Here is a 22,470-nt window from a genome sequence, read left to right as displayed (position 1 = left end):
AGCAGTTGTTTTTAATTTTGAGATTTAAGTTGTTGTAAGGTAAATTTAATAATCATGTCTTTAAAGATAAGGTGGGGAAAATTCCTGGCTGCTAGAAACATCAGGGTGTTTAGGGGCCTGGGAAAGGCGGAAAATTCAAAGAAAAGCAAGAGGATTCTTTAAGGCTTTCTACAAAGGCTACACAGGATAGATGTCTCTTCTTTCCCTTTAATCACCATTTTATTATGTTAACAATGGCCACAGTGACAAACCCAATCATTTCTGAAACATTTTTTCCCTGACTGGGACAGGCACTGTGATTTTTCTCCATAACTGGCACGATCCCAAGTCCCTTTCAACATTTTCACCACTACCTTCTATACTTAGTACACAGCATTTAATAAAAGACTTCTGTCAGAAAAGAGGTTCAGGTTCCACGCTGGCCTTTTGAACCCAAGCCATGGCAAGCCACAAGACTTTCAAAAGCTAAGCTACAGTCTTGCCACTGGACAGCCAATATCTTCAAACTGTTAAATAATCTGTGATAAGGACTGCTGACAATAATGAGATGTGAATGTGCAGAGAGACCTCCACGTCACAGCCTCGCAGATCTCCCCCATGGGAACTGCTCACAAGTGAGCCACCGACACCGCCAAGGCTCTGTCAGAATGAGCCTTGATATAACCCTCTCCCCCCCCCCCAAAAGATGCAGCCCGCTAGCCAACTGGATACTGTCTGTTTGGCAACGGCAATGCCCAACATATTCCTATCAAAAGAAATAAAAAGTTGGGTGGACTGTCTATGGGCTTCTGTCTGCTTCAGATAGCAGCCTAAGACTTGCTTGCAGTCCAAACTGTGCAGGGCTCATTCACCTTGGTGCGAATGGGGCCTAGGAAAGAATATTGGCAAGACGATTGACTGGTTAAGATGGAAATCAGTCACCACCTTAGGCAAGACTTACACAAGATCACCCTGTCATGATAAAACTTAGTATAAGATAGATAAGTCACTAAGGCCTGGACCTCGATAACCCTGCACACTGAAGTGACCACCAAAAATATGACCTTCCAGGTCAGGTACTTCAGGTCTCAGGTGTGCAGCAGCTCAAAATGAGCTTTCATCAGCTCAGCTAAGACCATGTTGAGTTCCCAAGACACAGCAGGAGGCCTTAGGGGAGGCTTTAATTAAAGTAGGCCCTGCATGAAGCATACAACTATAGGCTGTACAGAGATGGGCCTACCTTCTACACCTTGGTGGTATGCACCAGTTGCACCGAGATGAACCCTAATGAGGCTGGTTTTCAAACCCGACTCCGATAGGTATAGGAGGTAGTCAAGCAGTTTTTGTATGAGGCAGCAGAACGGATCAAGGGCCTTCGGCTCATACCACACAGAAAACCTGCCCCACTTCAGTCCATAGGACTTCCTAGTGGAAGGTTTTCTGGAAGTCACCAGGACCCAAAGACACATCCTCTGAAAGATCAAGTAGCTGCAGAATTAACCTCTCAACATCCAGGCTGTGAGCAACAAGGCCTGGAAGTTGGGAAGCCACAGCTGCCTTGATCTTACTTGATGAGATCTGGAGAAGTTCCCAGATTGATCGTTCTTTGGATGGACAACTCCTGTAGGAGAGGAAACCAGACCTGTCTTAGCTAATGAGGGGCTATGAGAGTCATAGTCCCCCCTGTCCTCACGAAGCTTTAAGAGAGTCTAGCCACTAAGGGAATCTGAGGATATGCATACAGAAGACCTTTGCCCTAATGACAGACGAGGGTGTCAGAGGCTGGTTTGCCATCTGACCTGTACAGGGAACAGAACACAGAGGTACCTTTCTGTTGCAGGGGGGACACGAACAGATCTATGTCCGGGCTTCCCCAGAGGTGGAATACCCGATTTACTACCACCTGGACCAAGGACCACTCGTGGGGTCTGAAGGCTCGACTCAGCCTGTCCACTACCACATTCTCCATCCCGGCCAGGTACATGGACCTGAGTACCATCCCTCAGGAAAGGGCCCAAGACCAAATCTGGACCGCTTCCTGACACAGGAGTTATGATCCCGTGCCTCCCTGCTTGTTGACATACCACATAGCTACTTAGTTGTTGGTGTGGATCAGGACAACTTTGTTGAACAGTCGATCTCTGAAAGCCCATAGCGCGTTCCTGATCGCCCAAAGGATCAGGCACGCGCTATGGGCTTGACAGGAGTGTTCCTGGGCAGACCAGAGACCCTGAGTGCTGAGCCCATCTACATGAGCTCCCCACCCCAGGGTGGATGCATCCGTAATTAGGACAATTTGGGTAGGGGGACTATCACCAATACATGTTTTTTTAAAAGAAGATCCCAAATTTCCCATGGCAATTTGGCTAGGCTTGGCCAAATCTGCGGTGAAATGGTTAAAATGGTCCCATCCTTTTTAATAAAGAATGTCAGGATAAAATGTATTGTTTCAACTTTTGCAAACTGTGGGGCCTGAAAGACAGTGGGAGCCTGGTAGGAGATAACAGCAAATGTATCAAACACTTCCAATGAACCTATTCGCTCTCAAGATTTTAAGGTTAATTTAGTTTTTCCAGAGGAGGTTTAGGGACGTGCGCATTGTCTGCACGGCATCTTCACCCTTTCAACTTTCATTAAAATTGTTTATCTTAATTGCTTACCTTGATAAGAAGGTATTTTAAAAAACCTGCATATGCCATGTCAATTTGGAGTTGATACTCTACTCACTCCCCATGCAGGTAATAAAGGTGAATAAGAAAGAACTGCCTATCTCCTTTGTATGCTGCTAGGTAATTTTTTTCGCATAAGAGCAGCAAGGGCCCAATTTTGCAGCCCTTACCACAACATCGTGGGCTACCGGGGCCCCACCTATAATCCTTATTCTACAAAGATCCTTCACCACATTTCTTAAGGTAAATAGGGAATCGAGAGTACTGGGGTATGTAGGAAAACACGGTACACTGCTGACAGAACCCTATAAAAGCACCACAGAAATAGGGATGCAACACTGAACGTAAAGCACCTAATGGCTCACATCCTATTATGCTGACACAGCAGCTGCCTGCAAGCTCTCCAAACCATCTGGGTATTGTAAAGCTTTTACTAAGCAGAAGGACAAATGCACTAAATGCATAGGTATTCCAGGACGTGGGAAGGCAACATTATTGCAGTTTAAGGTAGAGAAAGAAAAAAAAAATCAAATCTGGGATCTTTAGTTTATTCTAAAGTGCAAGTTTACAGGATTTATGAACTAGGACTGTTAAATTAATCTGACCCGAATCCATACCCAGGCTCCTTAGTCATTCTGAGTGCTTAGGTTTCCTCCTTGTGGCAAGGGCTGGGACAGCTCTGAACTCGATGCTTCTCCTGTGTCTGTGCAAGAGGACGGCAAGTCAGCGGCGTCTTCAGTTCAAAACCTTGAAGATTTTGCACGCCCGGGTCTAAAGACAATATTACCCAGCCATGCCAGGTCTCCTCCTTCCCTGCAAACCTTCTAACATGATGCCAGCAAAGGAAAGACCCCCCCCCCCCCCCCAACAGCTCAACAATGGCAAACACACAGTGATCTGTCTTCTCCCAGAAAATGCCCACAATATGGTTTCTACCCAGATCCCCAATACCATTCCTCTTAAATTCAACTTTAAAGGTCCTGTTATACGAGCACAAGAGAAAAAAAAAGATAAAACAAAAAACCCCTATGCTGAGCGAGGGCAATGACTGAAATACTGTGGAAAATGCAGAATGGAATCTGATTAACCAAAAAAAACTGCACAGAACTTCAAAATAAATTAACAGCGCTGGATGTTTCCTTAGTCTAAACTTTCCATGTTTTTGAGACCAGGGAAACATTGCTCAGTTTCCAGTGGGATCCCAGGAGTATTCTTGGCTTGGAAACGCTATGCTCTGCCCATAAATTTGCTACCAGCTGGAAACTGCGCCTAGAGACTGTGCAGTCTCCTAAGGCTCTCACCCCCCCCCCCCCCCCCCCCCATTGATAAGACTACTACTGGTGAAAGGGTAACACGGGGCCTGATTTACTAAGGCTTTTCTCCCCATTCTGTGTTTATGGGGAAAAAAAATGCTTAGTAAATGAGGCCCATGGTTTGTATACCAGTACCAACTCAAAAATCAGCAGCAGACATCCACAGCACAGCGGGCACCTCAAAAGAGAAGAGATCCTTTAGTGCTCTACCACTAGACCTAGGTTCCAGCTCCCTTCTGTCTGCAGGGGTTCAGACGTGTGGGGAATGTGCTCAAAGGAAAAAATGGGGTCATGAAGCGAAGACAGTATCATTTTTGACAAAGAGGCGGGCACTGAAAGGCTCCCAAGAACTAGCAGGAAAAAGGGCAGGGGGAAAAAAAAAATTTTAAAAAGGCTTATGGATAGATTTAATGTAGCTCGGGGAGTGTCCGCATCCTAAGGCCCAGGTCTCTGTTATGCAAAGGATGTCTACAAAACCCCTCCATCAAAAAAAAGTTTTCCAACCAACTGAAAGCCTAATTCTGAAAACCATCCGGGAATTGTAAAGCTTTTACTAAGCAAAAGCATAAATGCACACAGCAATGAATTTCTATTCTAAATCGGAAGTCACATAAGAAATGATGCACAGTGTTTACTTAAAAGGACTGAAGATGCTCCTAGGTGAAGCCAAAGTCAATTTTGTGTGTGATACATCCAAGATAGAATTTATTTAAAGGTTTTGTGGGTTACATCTAAATAAGATGAAGACCCATTGTTCTAATTACATGTCACAGTGCTTGTCAGAAGTATTACAGAGATTCACTAGCAAGAGGTTCTACAATGGGTTTTGATGAAAGGCCAGGTTACCTACTGCTAAATACATTCCTCATAACTCATGATTTATTTCCTACACTTCTAACTCATGATTTATTTCCTACACTTCTAACCCACCAGTCCTAAAAATACTTGTTCTTAGCAGCTAATACCTAAAACAAATATACAATATTTCACATAAAGACAACCAATATAAAACCAAAATAGCCAAGACAGTATACAGCAACATAAAACAAAACACAGCAGGAGAAATTGCTACTTACCTGATAATTTCCTTTAATGAAGATAGATGGATCCACAACCAGTGGGTTATACACCTCTACCAGCAGATGGAGATGGAGCAAAGGTGACGTCATGCTATATATACACACACACATCCCTGTATTGACATCAGCCCATCAGTATTCTCTGCAAAAGCCAACTGTGGACAAACTGACAAATCTTGATTATTAACAGACAACCATTCCAGCACTCAGCTAACAGGAAACCACTGAGCTCAGACAAGGAGCGTAATACTAGTTTAGGGGCTGGATTGACACTTAACCAGTAACCCCTGTAACATGCAGGAAGACAATACCACAGTCATTTGGCAGCTGAGGGCAGGAAGGTGGATCCACTTACCTTCATTAAAGAAAAGAAAATTATCAGGTAAATAGTAATTTCTCCTCTCTTAGCATTCAGATAGGTGGATCCATGACCAGCGGGATGTACCAAAGCTACTCCCGAACAGGGCGGGAGGCTGCCTACAGTCTGATCAATACCACACGTGCGAAGGCCGCATCCTCCCAGGCCTGCACAACCAGTCAGTAATGCCTGGAAAAGGTGTGTAAGGAGGACCACGTCACAGCTCAGCAAATCTCGACGGGAGAGAGCAATCTAATCTCTGCCCATGACACTGCCTGAGCCCTAGTGGAATGAGCCCTAACCTGACTAGGCAACGGGCTGCTCAGCATCCACATACGCAGCCGTGATTATTTCCTTAATCCAGCGGGTTATTGTTGCCCACAACGCCGGCTCACCCTGTTTACCTCGAACCATGGAGTATAAACAGCCGATCAGTCTTCCTGAAAGGTTCAGAAACCTCTAAATACTCAAGATATGCCTCTTGACATCCAAGGACCATAACAGGAGATATTCATCCACATCTCTCTCCCTGCCCAGAGACGACTGGGAAATTGATTGATTCAAGTGAAAATCTGAGACCACCTTTAGCAAAAAGGATAGAATAATACAGAACTGTATCACCCCTGGAGTCACTCGTAGAAAGGTTCCCTCAGCGTTACAGTTCGATGAATGGTCAATCTCAATATCAAAATCAACCTGTAATTTAGGCGTGATTATTGCTTCATCACTGTCAATGTCCTTAGCAAATTCTGCACTTTTAAAGCTTTGTTTGCTGTGTTAGACTATTTTAATTCCCGTGTTTGGGGGTTACTTGCTTCTACTTTAAAAGCATTACGAGTTCAGAATGCTTCCGTATTACCAAGATATTTTTTGCATCCTTATACTGGCTGCATATTCAATGGCAAGCAAGATTTAAGCTCTTGGTCTTAATCCATGAAGCCTTAGACAGAGAAGCTCCTGCCTTTTTTTTTTAGCATGTTGCTAAAGATTTAAAAGCCAGCATGTATACTAAGAACCGAGGGTCACAACTGATTGGCAATTTCTTCCCCTCAAGCTACTCAGCTGTGAGAGACAAGAGCAAGCACTGTTAATGATTGCTAGTCCTCAATTGTGAAACCAGCTCCTGAGCAGTTTACAAATATAAACTGCTAAGAAACATCTTAAGGCATCTGACAGTTCTTGACATGAATATTTTCGAGCACATTGGCTGTGTCCTATCTGTGGGGATCCGGTTTGTACCCTAGTAGCTTTAGTCAGGTTTATACCATTTGGCAATGGGGAAAGAGTTTAGGAAGAAAGTGTGCTTGCAGCTCCCCCGTGTGGAATGCGTGCAATGGAACAGTCATGTGGCTTATACCGAGAGATCACCATTTTTATCCTCGTGGATCCCTCGACCATTGTTCCTGTCTCCAAATCATTTATGAATATGCTAGACAGCACAGATCCCAGGACACTCCACTAATGGTCTTTCTCCATTGGAAAAATTGACCATTTAGTCCTAGCCTGTTTCCTCTGTTTTAATCAGTTACCAATCCACTGTAAGACACTACTTCCAAAACCATGACCTCCGAATTTCCTGAATAGTCTCTCCTGAAGGACTTTGTCAAATGCCTTCTGAAAATCCAAATACATTATATCAACCAGCTCATCTTCACCCATACCTTCAACAAAATCTAGTAAATTCGCAAGACTTCTTTGCAAAAACCATGTTGACTTTCCCACATCTATCTCTGGGATCAGTAATTTAGTTTTTCTACAGTTTTGCCCAGCACTCACATTTAAGGTGAATTTTAAAAGCCCAGCACATGCATCAATTAGGGATATGCAAATAAGTTGAGCTTACGCACGCCCAGATACACTCGTAAAACCCGCCTCGCGCACATCTGAAAAGTTTTCAAAAAGGGGCAGGCCAAGGGCGTTTCAGGGCCTGGCCAAGAGATGTGCATGTAAATTCTTATGAGTCCCGGAACACGCTGAGGTGCCCTGCCGGGTAACTTTATTTCTGCTATGGAGGATGTGTAAGTAACAAAATAAAACTATTGAGCCATTTCTGAGGGGTTTAAAGGGACTCGAGTAAATGAGGGAGGGGTTTGGAGGACCTAGCTGTTAAGTGGGCAAACTGGTGGTGAACTAGTTAAGCTGGCAATGGCATGGACGCATGCCTCTTAAAATTCCCTGACTTGGAGCAGAAACGGGATTTATGCGCCTGTGCACACGTCCACAAGATCTGGTGCACAGCCAGGCTATTTTATAACATGCACACGCACGCATGCGTTATAAAGTGACCACGTATCTTGGGATGCACCAGCATGCTTGCACATATATGCACCCACGCACTGGTATGAAAGTTACCATCTTTAGGCTCACAGGTCTATAGTTTCCTGGATCACCCTTGTGGGGGTTTTTTTTGTTGTTTTTTTTTAAACTTGGCATCACACTGGCTGCTCTCCAGTCTTCAAGTACTGTAGCTGTTTTAAATGACAGGTTGCAAGTCACCAGAAGCAGGTCTGTTATTTCATGTTTGAGCTCCTTCAGAACTCTGGGGTGAATACCCTCCGGGCTCGGTGATTTGTTATTCTTTAGTCTGTCAAACTAATTTATTGCATCTTCCAGTTTTCACAATGATTTCATTTAGTGTCCGAGTCAAGGTCATGAGGAGCTTTAAAGTGAAGGTGCTTCTGGCGAGTAGGGCAAGCGTAAACTGTATGCAGAAGTGGATCGGAAACCAATGTAGTGACTTAAGAAGGGTTACATGGTCAAACCGTTATGATGGCTCTACCGAATGACGGTATATAAAACTCATCAAATAAAAGCCTTGGAGAAGCAAACATTGGAGTTAGATTTTGCTTCAATTACAATGGAAATATATGGCTCAGTGGGAGACCTGAGAGGAGTAGGCTGCAGTAATTAAGCAGGAACTGAGGAGGGTGTTGATAAGCAAGGGTGGAAAAATGTATGCAACACTTAACATGCCAGTCAAATTTTAGGAGCTAGGGAATGGTTTCCTTTTTTGGCCTTTTTTTGTTCTTTAAAGGGACGAGCGTTATTTAGCTTGCTATTTTGGAAGGATTTCCCCCACCCCCGTATTTTGCTCTTTATTCTTTTGTCTATTTTTAATTTAGATTTTGTATTTGTGTTTTTTCTGTATTTTTACATTGGTGGGGGGTGTTGTTCTCTCCTCCCAGGCACTATTTCCACTTCTCCCTGCTTTTTCAACTCCCCCCAGGCACAGTAATAAAGGACCTAGTAATGGGAGCAGCTCTGGAACTCAACATCTCTACCAGGCCCCTGACAACAGCCGTGGCTTCAGCTTTGCAGCCTAGGCCGGGCACCCAATATCGACGGCATCTCCTCCATACAGGCCCGGCCCTAGTACAGGGCTTCCCAAACCTGTCCCGAGGGACCCCACTGCCTATCAGATTTTCAGAATATGCATTAGAGAAGTCTGCATGCCTTGGAGACTCAGGCAGTGATATCGGACAAGCAGACCAAGATATGAGACTGGATTTTGGGTGGAAGCTCTGGTGCAGAAGTAAATCTGGGAACCACTGGCATAAAGATGGCACTGAAAAACCTTGGAGGTGGCAATCAGAGCAACAAGGGAATAAGTGCAGAGAGAAGAGAGCCCAGGACCACACAGATTAATAGCAATGGAGAAAGATCCAAAATTGTACTCCATGCTGCTGAGGTTCTCTCAAGGCCTTACACAGTTTTCGCCATCTTCTTTTCCCTGTGGCTAATTAGCCCAAAGACCTTTGAAATCCTGCCAGTCATTTTTAGCTCAATTTTTTTTACTGGAATTCTGAAACATGTTCTTAAGTTTTCTCACCCAAGTTATAAATTGCTTCTACCTACCAGTTTTCCATGTGCTTGTCAGCACTGAATGACATTGGCCAGTTTACTTCTCATGCCACCAATTTACCCAGATCCTTCAATATTTTCTCAGTTTCCACGGAGGTATTTGATATCACTAACATTAATGTCATCTGTATCTGAGAGCTGTGGAAGAAAACGGAGACCCAATATTCCACATTCAACTTAGAGATGGGTCAATAAATTTTGACCATTGATTGAAATCCAAACTCCCACTCTAAAACAAGGATTTTTCTGAGGGAGAGGAGAAAGGGAAAGTCAGAATGCAGTCCGAGACTGCAACAAAGCATTGGAAAACAGGAAAGAAATCTTAAAGATTAAGGGGAAGTGATATAAAGAAAGACACAAGGAGATCCATATTTAGACACAGTCCGGCTAGCAAAGTTAGCTGGCTAACTAGGGGGTCGATGCAATAATTTTCACGGAAAGCGGGCGATGACTTTTCAGCGCCTGCAAGGGGGGCGCCATGCAATATCCAAATTTAGGGGGGTCGCGCTAGGAAGGAGGTGCTTGCACGACTTTAGCGCCTCCTTGCTAACACGACCCCGCGACAGATGCCAGTAAACTCGGCATCAGTCTTCATAACTCGGTCTGCAGAGGTTTTTTTTTTTTTGTTTTTTTTTATTGAAGTACAGAAAAGCTGTTTTTTCTGCTTTTTTGTACTTTTTACATGTGCTCAGCTATTAACGCCTGCTCCAGGCAGGCGTTAATATCTGAGCGATAAATGTGTGTCTGAGACGCACATTTATTTTATTGCATGCAGAGTGAATGAGAAATAGCTCTCATCACATGCAAATGCATGCGAATGAGGCTCATTCACTCCGCGTCAGACGTACGTTAATTAGGCGCTAATCCCCTTATTGCATTAGGGGGTGGATTAGCACCTATTTAACCCGCATCCGACTGAGCGCACTGTATTGCATCGGCCCCTAGGACAGCTCTGTGACCAGACTTCATCAGCTAAGTCATCCAGCCAGCTAACAACTCCTCCCAGTTACACCCCTAATTTATCCAGCTAAATTTTAGCCACCCAACTTATTAACCAGCTAGAATTTATAGTCAGATATATTAGCTGGCTAACTTCTGAGCTAGCAGCCAAATGCTTTTGAATATGGACCTCAAGAAATCATAACTGCAAAATTTATTTATTTATTTATTTATTTATTTATAGTTTTTATATACCGGGAGTTCCTGTATACAATACATATCACTCCGGTTCACAATTAACAGAAGAACTACTGCCGGGGGGCAGTTTACATGGAACAAATCTTGGAACAAGTAAGAACAGTTGATCTAAATAAATAGGAAAAAACAAAACTAAGCTCACTTTAAGTAAATAAATAGGCAATAGATAGTCGTGATTAAATAAGGCAGAAAAACCGTACATTAAAACCAAAGGACAGGGTTGTTAAAAATAAAACTAGAAAAAATACTGGCATTTAACCAGAGAGAGTATCTGATCAAGGATAAGTGTACAGAGAGTAGTAAAGACCAGAGATGTTCAGGCAGGGGGAGCATTGTTAGCAAAACAATTTTAAATGCATTCCAATATGACTATTTTTAAAAGATGGTTCATTGGGTAAAAAATGTTAACTTCAGACCCACCATAGGCAATAGCCAAAAACAAAGCAAAGATTGGAGATCCAAGAGATCAGACAAAGGATATCAAGGACAGATTACAACTGTAGTTGCTTTGTTTCAGTCTCTATGGCTCCTGTCTTTCTTAATGCAGACATCTCAATGCTTTTGCTTTCAGATTTAGCACAGTACATGCACAAAACTGTACTCTTCTTGCTGAGTCACTAATGAGAACAATTTTGTGGCTTTCAATAGTTGTAAAAAGCACACAGGGATGTTATAAAATGATCATCTAGTAAGTACAAATACACAGAGAATGAATTGCACATCCAATCTTTAAATACAATATATGTATAAACTAATATCGCAAAATCTAGAACATCCTATCTAATCACAAGCTACATCCAAACTCTCACATTCATACCACTTTAAAACCTATAGCACCTGTAAACATAGTGACCAAAAATACACTTTTTAATTTATACAAATATGTTCTTCAACGTCTTATAACAACTAAGGTCAGTAGCGATTGTATTCTATATCCGCTCCCCACTTATGAGTCAATCTGAAATTCTTATCCAGGTTCCCCAAATCAGAAGTTTATTTATTTAAAAACTTTTCTATACTGTCGCTAAGTTATACACCATCGCAACAGTTTACAAATAGGCACATAGACTAAGGTAATCGTACATTCTAACAGGTGCCAATAAAGTTCGGTTACAATTTCATAAATAAAATCAATATTTGAGCAAGGTTGGTCTAGTCCAGGTATATTATTGAGTTACTATCTCTTTGAGATATTACTTCTTAAAATGTAGGATTGAATAAAATCTCTCATCTGCGTTTGTGTACTTTCATTCTCTACCCTCCAGACTCTTTAGTGAAGGCTTTTTTTAAAGAGCCATGTTTTTAAATTTTTCTTAAAAGTTTAGAAGAGACTTCTAGTCTCCTTCATGAAGAACAATCATGTTCCTCCTGGACTGACAAAGATCTTTGTTTCACCCCCTACCCGGGGCTTCCTCAGGGACTCGCCAATCTAATAATATCCAAGGTGTCCTCTCTCCACACCTACCCCCCCCCAAACATAAAATTAACCGCCATAGCAACTTTTAATTTCCAAAACATCACTCTTTTAAATCACCTGTACTAACCTTCCAATCTCAACTCATAATCACGAAAGGCTTTTACTTCAAGATATCAGTCTCATCTACATTCTTCATTGTCATAGCGTATACTTCATGTTTTCAATCTGTTTATCTAAAAACCGAACAGGCAAATATATAGAAGTTTGAAAAGTTTCATGTATGTATTAAACACTGGCATATGTTATCATCTATGACTGAATTGACTGAAAAACCTATCTTTGCGGTGAAAAAAACGACAGAATTTGGGTAGTCAGTTGAAACATTGAATTCATTCTCTGTGTATATGTACTTTCAATAGTTGTAAGCATTAGGCTGATGCCACTGAAGCCTCTAAAAGTGAAAGTTTTTGGAGGTGCATGACATGATTAGAAGAGTACCCATCTCCCTATGAAGGTGTCACCATCATAGAGATCTGGGATATATGTACTTGACATGTATTTAATCAAATTAGCTCAAAATAAACTTACTTCTAGACTGTGTGTGTTCTGTGCATTACAACATATGACCTTTAAATTTTCTACCTCTTTTTAGGCTGTGTGTGATCATATATAGCACAACAGAAAAATCAAGACGAGCCCATCCACCTGTTTAGCAGTAAGTAATAATATACTGGGTAGCTAATAAGAAATTAAAGTCACACTTTAACTGAAATACTCCCCACTCCACAAGGAGTATTTCATGGGACTATATATCCTTACAGAAAGAAGGGAATTGGGGGGAAGCAGTTGTTCTGACCCACTACAAAATACCTTGACAGCAACAACTACAAGAGGCTGCTCTTTCACTGCTACAGCAGTTCAAGGTCTGGGTCTTGGACAGACTCTGCAGCTGCTCACAGAAGCTCATATGCTCCTATATTATACACCAAGTGCCTTGCATAGGTCTGAAGGAGAAGCCTCAGATATTCTACAAAACCAAAGAAAAAAAAACCCATGAGGATGAAAAGGCCAAGAAAACATTTTCCTTCATCTCAAAAATAATAATGTGAACATTAGAATTTCAGAAGCATTACATGGACTTCCTGATCGACAGCTATGCTGTGGCAAAGAAGACAAATGCCGAGGCCTGCAGCCGACTGAGGCTAGTGTGCTGCAGAGATGGTGCACTTGGGTCTAAGACGACAATTAATTGTATGGGTAATTATGATTAGTATTTGCCAATCTCCAAGGGGGCTTCCAATCCATCAGCCTGGACTAAGGTGGTTTCAATGGGTGAAAATGGTTTGGAAACGTCAGCACTCCATGCCAAAATGAGGTGTATGCAAAAAAAGAAAAAACAAAACAACCTCCTGAAAAGCATTTTTCTTAAATCAGTGATTTTGCACCCAACCTGAAAATAGAAGCCGTAAATGAATTTTCAATTCAATTTATTGGATTTCTAAGTACTGTTTTCTCCAAGGACCAAGATAATGATAAAAGCACTGTGTTTAGATACTAAAGAAGAATGTACACTTGGCGCTTTAGGCAGACTCCACCCTCTAGAACTCGCTCCCAGAAGAGCTACACTTAAATCAAGATTACCTCCACTTCAGGGAGCCGGTGAAAACCTGGCTCTCCTACCAGACTTAATGGACTACGTGCAACAGACCATGCCTGAGATCAAATACATCAAGCCTGTTCAACTGTATATGTAAATCATACATCCTAATGTTTTACTTCTGTATGTTCTCAAACAACTGTGTGCCGCAGTATAGAGACACGTATGATCGCTCACAGATTTACATCAGGTATATTTTATAATAAGAACATAAGATATGCCATACTGGGTCAGACCAAGGGTCCATCAAGCCCAGTATCCTGTTTCCAACAGTGGCCAATCCAAATCACAAGTACCTGGCAAGAACCCAAGCATTAAATAAAACTCAAGCTACTAATGCTTATTAATTAATTTTTCCTTTAGGAACTTATCCAAGCCTTTTTTAAACCCAGTTACACTAACTGCTGTAACCACATCCTCTGGCAATGAATTCCAGAGCTTAACTATATGCTGAATGAGTCTCAGTGAACCATGTCTCCGTAACAGCAACAATGTCCAAGTCCACCTCCATCATTAGGGCCAGCAAGTCTAGGATTTTGTTGCCCAGACTATGAGCATTTGTAGTCTTAGTTTTCCAGCTGCTCTTTAAATTCAGCTTTTTTTTTTTTTTTAACTGATTGATTTTGTTACTTTCTCTTAAATAATGTTCTGAGCCAAAGAATTATCCAAAATAGTACATTTACAGAAAATATGATAACAGTATATCTAAAAATAAATTTCTAATGTCATATAATCAGCATCCTATGATGCTGTGTGAAGGGCCACAAAATCTGCCCCTTCCCTGAATTTGCTGGTCCCCACAGAATTGCCATGCGAGAACATGAGTCTAGAGAGGAACTGAACGGAGGAGGCAGAATCTGTGAAGCTGTGCATTTAGCTCACTTCCCAGGCCAATTCCCCCCCCCCCCCCAACTGGGTAGCAGAAAGAAGGATAACTATAATAGCATATCAGGCCACTTCTTCCTCCTTTACCTGGAGCCTAACTGCGGTTTTGAATGTGCAGCAGTGCACTATTCTGTGTGGATCAAAGCAGCATTCAGGCTCCAGGTGGTGGGAAGGCAGGTGACAAGCCATTCTGCTCTCCTCCTCCTGCACTCAGATTGAAGGGAGGATGGTTGTGTGAAGGAGGTGCTGGGTACCAGGGTGTGTGCGGGCACCTGGGATGGGTGCTTGAAGGCACCGAAAGAAGCCTGGTTTCAGAGAGGGAAGGGGGGGGGGGGGGGTGTAACTGTATGCTCCCTAAAATCCCTGAACCTCCCTAATCTTGTTTCTCTCCCAGGATGTTCCCCATGTTCTCCCTCATTCTGCTTCTCCTCCACCCTATCCCAAATCTTCCCTCCATATTTAATTCCCCCTCTCATCCCCCACAAAAAAATATATATATACTTTTCAGACAAAGTGCCTGAAAGGCAGAATATAAATCAAATAAAAGTATATTATGTAAAATAATTTAAAATGGGTAAAATATCAATCTATACAAATGTGCCATATAATTCAGTAGAAATTCAGGAATTTTGCAACCAAATGTATCCTTATGCTGCTGCAGGAAATGGGGGTGGGGCTGTGCATGTATACTTAAAATATTAAAATCAGTAACCCAACTTTTTTTTGGGAGGGGGCAAACTAATTGCATGCATGGAACAGGGTCGTATATAACTATGGTTGCTTTATAACCAGCACCTACACATACATTCAACTGCACTAATGAAGAGACCCCCCCCCCCCCAATTCAAAATATAACCACACTGAATTGACTCTACTACCATTCAAGCTGATATAATAAAGATGCACAGAAAATGGGTGCTCAGTGTTGAGCGCTCAGTTTCCTAATGCACGCGATACAATATTTAAATGAGGGGTTATGCTAAAAAGGAGGCTCTAAGACAATTGCGCATCCCTTGCACCTCTATGAAGCAGATTCCCAGGAGAGGTGGCTGTCAACAGGTTAGGAAACCGATGCTCAATTTTAGGAGTGTCTGTTTTCCTAACCTGTGCACAGCCATGAGTTAGGAAAATGGACTCATTAATTGAGCATCCTTTTTCCTATCCTGACAGGGCACATTTTTTTCACCTCTTTTCAGAGGATATACAGAAAAGCAGTATTTTCTGCTTTTCTGTACGCTTTTTTTGGGCTGCTCAGAAGTTAATGCCTGCTCTAGGGCAGGTGTTAATTTCTGAGTGTAAAAATGTGCAGATTGGGCACTTTTTTTTTTTTATCTGGGACAAAAAGCTAATAGCCTTGTCAATATGCATTTGCATGTGATGAGCGCTATTAGTTCAGCTAAGCACAATGTATTGTATCGGCCTATCAATGCATTAATAATGCTTACTTGTTAGATACAGACCAAACATACCAACAGCAGCGGGAGGCAAATAACGCCACCCCCCTCCAAGTACCAGGATCTCGAAATCAAGCAGCACATATTACTGAGAAAATATATGCACCGAGGCTGGCAGCCCTGAACACACGCACGAACCGATCCCAATCAAAGCAATGTTCCCGTAAGTCACCCACTCCCCCTCCCCTGTGTTGCAACTGCGGCGCTGGCTGCCGAGTCTAGGCTCCTGTTCCTAGTCCATGTCCCCCCCGGCTCCGGTCCCCAGCCTCACCCTGCACACGCCACCCGAGAAGACGCCTTCCTCCAGGTTGCAGGCGATTATGGCGACCGGCACGCGCAGCTCTTCCATCTTGGCAAGCGAATGAAACAGCAGGGGCTCGCAGCGCCGCCGACCGCTGCTGCTGCTGCTCCTCCTTCGCTCCCCTCCCGCAAAATATCCTGCCGGCGGTGACCACAGAGATGGGCGCACGACGGAGAGATGACGTCAGGCGAAGAGCCTGCACGAGCGCGCGAGGGCCGGCGGCTGCGTCAGAGCCCCTGCTGGCGCTCACGTGCCACGTCAGAGCTTGTTCTTCCTTTCCGCGGCGGCGCCGCTTCTCACTCGCTTTCTCTCTTCCCTCGGCCCCCCTTCCCACTAGCTGAAAAAATTGCAGCTAGCGGCGACTCTTACGGGACGACTCCTTTTTAACTGCGGGAAAACCAGGCACTAAAGCTACGACAACGCCGCCTCTCCTACTACCAACAGGCCCTGGCTTTAGCCCTCAGGGCAATGGCACCATCTCCCGGCCCCGTAAAAACACTGTATTGCCGCGGATCGGCGATCAGACACAGGAAAACAAAACGTGAAAAACTGAAACTCGAAATCTGATGCAGGCTGCAATAGCTTGCACGTTTTTCAAATGTAAAATGTAGAGGAAACATTTGACACCCGTTCAATAGGGTTGCCAACTTTTCCACAGACCAGACTGGACACTCGGGGGTGGTGGTTTACATGTTGATTTCCATAAATGTTAAATCCTGCCTGTGAACTACCGTCCAGCCTCTCAGATCAGTGAAGGAGATCCCATGCCATTCAGTTGCTCCCCATTTCTTAGCTCCATGGGGCAGGCTGCTATAAATCCCCGCACAGAAATTACAAGCTAGCAGAATACCTCACCTCGGTCAGGCATGCAGAGCATAGACAGACCCTTGCCAAATACAGACTAAATAGACCATAAAGTATAAATATAAACATGCAGACAAAATCTAAACTGGAAACTGCAACAAGCTGGACTGTATGCAGTGCAATTGAAAAACATCACCATGCCTCCTAATACAACAATAAAAGCAAGAAATAGAAAATATCAATAACAATGAAACCATACAAATAAACAGAAACAATATTTCAAGACAGCTGATAAATCCAATAATCCAAAATTTATGTAAGCCAGAAGCTTAGATATTGTTCTTGCTCTGACTAGCAAAGGTGAATAAAAATGCCAGGGGAGAACAGTAGAGGCAAATGGTGACTTGTGAATCACTTGGCAGTACCTTTTTTCTCAGAGAGAGAGGAGCCATGCAAATGCTTTCCTTTGAAACCTACAGAAGTCCTTCTCACCCATACAATTGTTAAATTACCCTCTGGCTCTACTATAAGGGAGGGAGGAGGGGGACATGGCTGGAAGCCAGTGGTATTATCCCTTGAACTGCAGTGACACCAAGTGGACCTGGCTACAATTGCTAGGATTAAATGGATATTTCGGCAGAAGGAACATTTTGAGTTGAATGGATCTATGGCAGCTCTTGGAATCAGAACTTTGGGTGTAATCCTGGACCAGAGCCAATGAGGAGCAGGGGATTGATTGCTACAAAACTCATTTACAGGCCAATTCAGTAAAGTCCGCGGGAAAGTGGATGAATGCCCGCTCTCCCGGCGCGCGTGATTCAGTATTTAAATTAGGTGGTGCGGTAGAAACAGGCAAAAGGAGGTGCCAGGGACACTAGCGCGTCCATAGCGCCTCCTTTTAGCCCGGAGCAGCGGCTGTCAGCGGGTTTGACAGCCGACACTCAATTTTGCCGGCGTCGGTTCTCGAGCCTGCTGACAGCCACGGGCTCGGAAACCGGACGCCGGCAAAATTGAGCATCCGGTTTTCGGCCCGACAGCCACCGGCCCATTTTACATTTTTTTTTCTTTTTTTTCTTATAACTTTTTTACTCTTCGGGTCCTCCGACTTAATATCGCCATGATATTAAGTCGGAGGGTGCACAGAAAAGCAGTTTTTACTGCTTTTCTGTGCACTTTCCCGGTGCCGGCAGAAACTAAGATAGGCACTAATTTCTTAAAAGTAAAATGTGCGGCTTGGCTGCACATTTTACTTACTATATCGCGCGAGCATACCTAATAGGGCCATCAACATGCTATTACTAGGAACGGTAACATGGAATAGACTTAGTTTTTGGGTACTTGCCAGGTTCTTATGGCCTGGATTGGCCACTGTTGGAAACAGGATGCTGGGCTTGATGGACCCTTGGTCTGACCCAGTATGGCATGTTCTTATGTTCTTATGCATTTGCATGTTGAGGGCGCTATTAGGTGCTGCACTTTGGATGTGCGTTTTCCTCCCCTTACTGAATAAGGGCCTGTTAATTAGGAATAAAAGAAAGGTTGTCTTTTGTGTCCCTTAAACAGGCAGAGCGAGGTAAGATCAGAAGGACATAGCAATGAGGTGAGGTTCTTACCCCAGCCACATGGCTGCTACCACAAAGAGAAGAGCAGTTGCAGATAGACTGGAGCTTTGCCTCATACCCTTAGTCTGTAACATAGTAATTATATAGCAGTGCTGAGAAAGCAGTGGTTTGATATTTTGTAGTGAGGGAAAAGTGTAAAGTATTTGACCCTTTTGTTTCGTTTATAACTAGAAGGACAGTATTTAGAACAGTGGTTCTCAACCTTTTTTCTGTTGGGACACACCTGATAGATAATTCCCACATGCATGACACACTGAACACAGTACAATCACAAGGCTAACTCTACCCCCACCTCCGACCCTCAGCAATGGGTATAAAGCAGAACTAGAACAATCCCCATACAACTCACCATACAAAAAAGATATTCTTATATTATCTCAATAACAGCAACACAAACTCCCTCTACTACCAGGTAACTTGTCCAAGGTCACAAGGAGTAGTAGTGAGATTTGAACCCTGGTTCATAATCCATTGCTCCCTTGCTAACTCCCCACAGCTATGCCTTTCCTTTGGCAGCTTGGGCACTCCAGCTCTGTTCCCTATATGACTGAAAAAAATAAGCAGTCAGTCTTTGGATAGCTTTATAAAAAAAAAATGCTTAGTTGGTTAGTTTATATAAATCAGTTTTCAAGCAAGAAACAGTACTGAAATAACAGAAAGATGCAACATGATGATAAAAGATATGACTGTGACTTTGGAACACCTGAGATTATTATTCTTTTTCTTAAACCCTTCAGAGAATCAACCCCAAGCTCAGAGTTTCAACTTCTCACATTTCCAACTCTGATAATGGAGGATTCCCCATTGTTGGCCTGTATGCAGAATTTGCTGTTCCTCTGATCAACATGTGGTCCTTCAGCATATACAGTATATGGGATGTGCTGCTCCACAAGTCCTGTGTTCTTCCCACTCTTATTTGAAACTTATTTGAAACTTTTATATACCGGTATTAGTATGCATACATCATACCGGTTCACATTGTAACTAAAGGCAGAAATTACAATCAACGGAGGGGAAAACAAGGAGGATTATACAAAGAGCAGGGGGCATAGAAATTAGAGCATTAAAACTGTAACGAGCTATTTACAGGACTATATACAAGTTTAAGCAGGTTACTTACAAGAGTAAAAGGGGGCATAGAAATTGGAGCATTGAAACTGTAAAGTGCTATTTACAGGAAAATATACAAATTTAAGCAGGTTACTTACAGGAAAGTATAAGGGAGGGTTCAATAGGGCAGGGGTTGGTGGGGGAGGGGGAGGGGGAGGGGGGGAGGAGAAATTAGTTAGGGTAGGGTGGGGGGGGGAGGAGGTGAAGGTTAGTCAGGGTAGGCTTGTCGGAAGAGCCATGTTTTAAGTTTTTTCCTGAACTTGGAGTAACATGGCTCCAGCCTGAGTGTGGTGGGGAGGGCGTTCCAGGAGAGGTGGTTGTGCATATGTTAAAAAACGTGCTCCCATTTTGGATGCATGTTTTTAGCGCATCCATATTACATTGGACTGAGTATTTTTAAACAATCTGCATTCAATCATGCAGACTTTAAACCCTTGTAACTACTCCTTTTGGTTTCCTTCTAACTAATTTTCTTGTTGTGTCTTTGTCTCTCTTACTAAAGTTTTATTATTTTCCTTCTATTGATTTTGTCAAATTTTATTATGATGATCACTATTGCCAAGTAACTCTATTCCTTCTACTAAGTCCTGCATTCCATTGAGATCTAGACCCTGACCATTGGTTTAACTTGTTTCTTTTAACTTTTATAAATGCTGGATGTATTTGACAAAAGGGATCACCTGGCTCCCTGTCCTAATTAGCTATTCGTTAATCGCTGTGACAAGTGACACTTAGTTTAACTTAGTTTACTTTAACTTTCTCATTTAACTGTTTTATACGTTCCATGTATTTGACATAAGGAAACTCCTGCTCCCCTCAGTTGTCTGTAAACCGTTGTGATATGTAAAATCGAACATCGGTATATAAAATCAAACAAATAAATAAATAAAATAGCTCCCCCTCTTGTTGGTCCCACAGGAACCAGTCAAGAAATGCTACTTCCAGGAAGCAGCTTCTAAAAATGTTGTTTCCCTTGCAATGCTCTGAGACATTTACCCAATCGATATTGGGGAATTGAAATCTCTCATTATTATTGTTTCCAATTTTAGTAGTTTAATTTCTATTGGCATTTCTGTTTCACCATCCTGATCAGATGGATAAGATACACCCACTGCTATACTTTTCTCTGTCATGCATGGACTTTTTATCCATAGAGATTTCTATCCGTAGTTTATTTCCTGCAGAACTTATATCCCACTTAACGCTTTGCCATCCTTAACATGTAGTGCCACCCCTCTACCATTTTGATCTGTTATTTCAATATGCTTTGTATCCTGGTATCAGAGTATCCAACTGGTTATCCTCTTTTCACCAGGTCTCTAAGATGCCTATTATGTCTTTATCTCTATTTAGTGCCATCTACTCTATAACTCTCCAATCTGATTTTTTAAACTTCTGGCATTCATATAAAGACATATAAATTTATTCTATTTCTGTATACAACCCATTTTGTATTAGCAGTTGAGACAGGTGATTTGGACTCATTCATATTTGTCTGCTCTTTATCTAAATCCGCCTGAGCTACCTTGGCTTTCTGTCAGAATACTTTAATTTTCCTGTTCACAGTGGGGCAGATTTTAAAAGCCCTACGCGTGTAAATCCAGGAGGATTTACGCGCGTAGGGGGGTTACGCGCGCCGGGCCTATTTTAAAAAGGCCTGGCGGCGCACGTAAAGCCCCGGGACGCGTGTAAGTCCCAGGGCTTGCAAAAATGGGCGACCGCTGGGCTGGGGGATCGCACGCCAGCATTTGGCCGGTGTGTGGAAGTTACGTCTGCCTCTGGCAGGCGTAACTTCCACAACAAAGGTAGGGGGGGGGGGGATTTTCGGACTTGGGGCGGGACAGGGAGGGGAAGGTGGGGGGGGAAGGAAAGTTCCTTCCGAGGCCGCTCTGATTTCGGAGCGGCCTCGGAGGGAACAGGGAAAACCAGCTGGTCTCCCCGAGGGCTCGGTGCACGCAAGTTGCACTAGTGTGCACCCCCTTGCGCGTGCCGACCCCTGATTTTATGTTCAAACAATTTTTATTGGTTTTACAAAAAAAATACAGAGTTAAGAAGGTGTTTCCTGAGCCCTCCCAAGGTTAGACAAACCAACAAACAGATACAACTTTTCTCCCCCCCCCCACCTGCAAACTCCCCCCCCCCCAGTGTAAGCTCCTTAGTAGCCGCCGGCAAAGTATTTGCATAGTGGCGAACTTGCAAGTATGGGAAAGTATGGGCAGCCCCCAAGCGATACAAGTCTCGAAAAGCCGAGAACTGCATAAACTCCCCTTCACGAGTCCACAGATGCCCCAAGTGGGTAATGTCTTTTGACACCCACACCTTAAACATAACGGACTGAGACCCCGCGGGGAAGTCGACATTCCCACGAAGAGGTAAAAAGTAAGCACAGGTCGAGGGGACTTGTAAAAGTCTGGTAAGACGTAGCCAAGTAAGCCTGAGAGGCCTAATCAGAGCAGTCTGGGACAGAACAGCGGGAAGGCGGCCCGAACCCGCCTGCAGCACATAAGCCGGGGCCAACGGATGCAAAAGAGCTTGGTCCACCGACAGGGACGCATAATGGGAGGTCCCCAACAGCCAATTACGTATGAGCCGCAAATTGCAGGCTAAATTGTAACGGGCAAGATCGGGCACACCCAAACCACCCAGTCCCCAAGGATTCTGTAACCACCTTAAAGGAAATCTGGATTTCCCACCCCGCCATAGGAACGTGCGCAATGAGCGCTCCAGTGCGGCCAAATCCTTGCGTTTCAAAAGCAGGGGCACA

General features: G+C 43.4%; 1 protein-coding gene across 1 annotated transcript in view; it reads right to left on the bottom strand.

The window, feature by feature from the left end:
- Nucleotides 1-16,337, bottom strand: part of RCAN1 (regulator of calcineurin 1) — a 137,632-nt gene extending 121,295 nt beyond the window's left edge. The window contains exon 1 of the mRNA XM_029603526.1: nt 16,141-16,337. Coding sequence (XP_029459386.1) covers nt 16,141-16,218 — 78 coding nt within the window. The 5' untranslated portion in view covers nt 16,219-16,337. The remainder of the gene's footprint in view (nt 1-16,140) is intronic.
- Between the last annotated feature and the right edge of the window lie 6,133 nt (nt 16,338-22,470).

This window comes from Rhinatrema bivittatum, chromosome 5, assembly GCF_901001135.1.
Source record: "Rhinatrema bivittatum chromosome 5, aRhiBiv1.1, whole genome shotgun sequence".
In the NCBI taxonomy this organism is placed as follows: domain Eukaryota; kingdom Metazoa; phylum Chordata; class Amphibia; order Gymnophiona; family Rhinatrematidae; genus Rhinatrema; species Rhinatrema bivittatum.
This window is presented reverse-complemented; position numbering and strand designations above follow the sequence as displayed.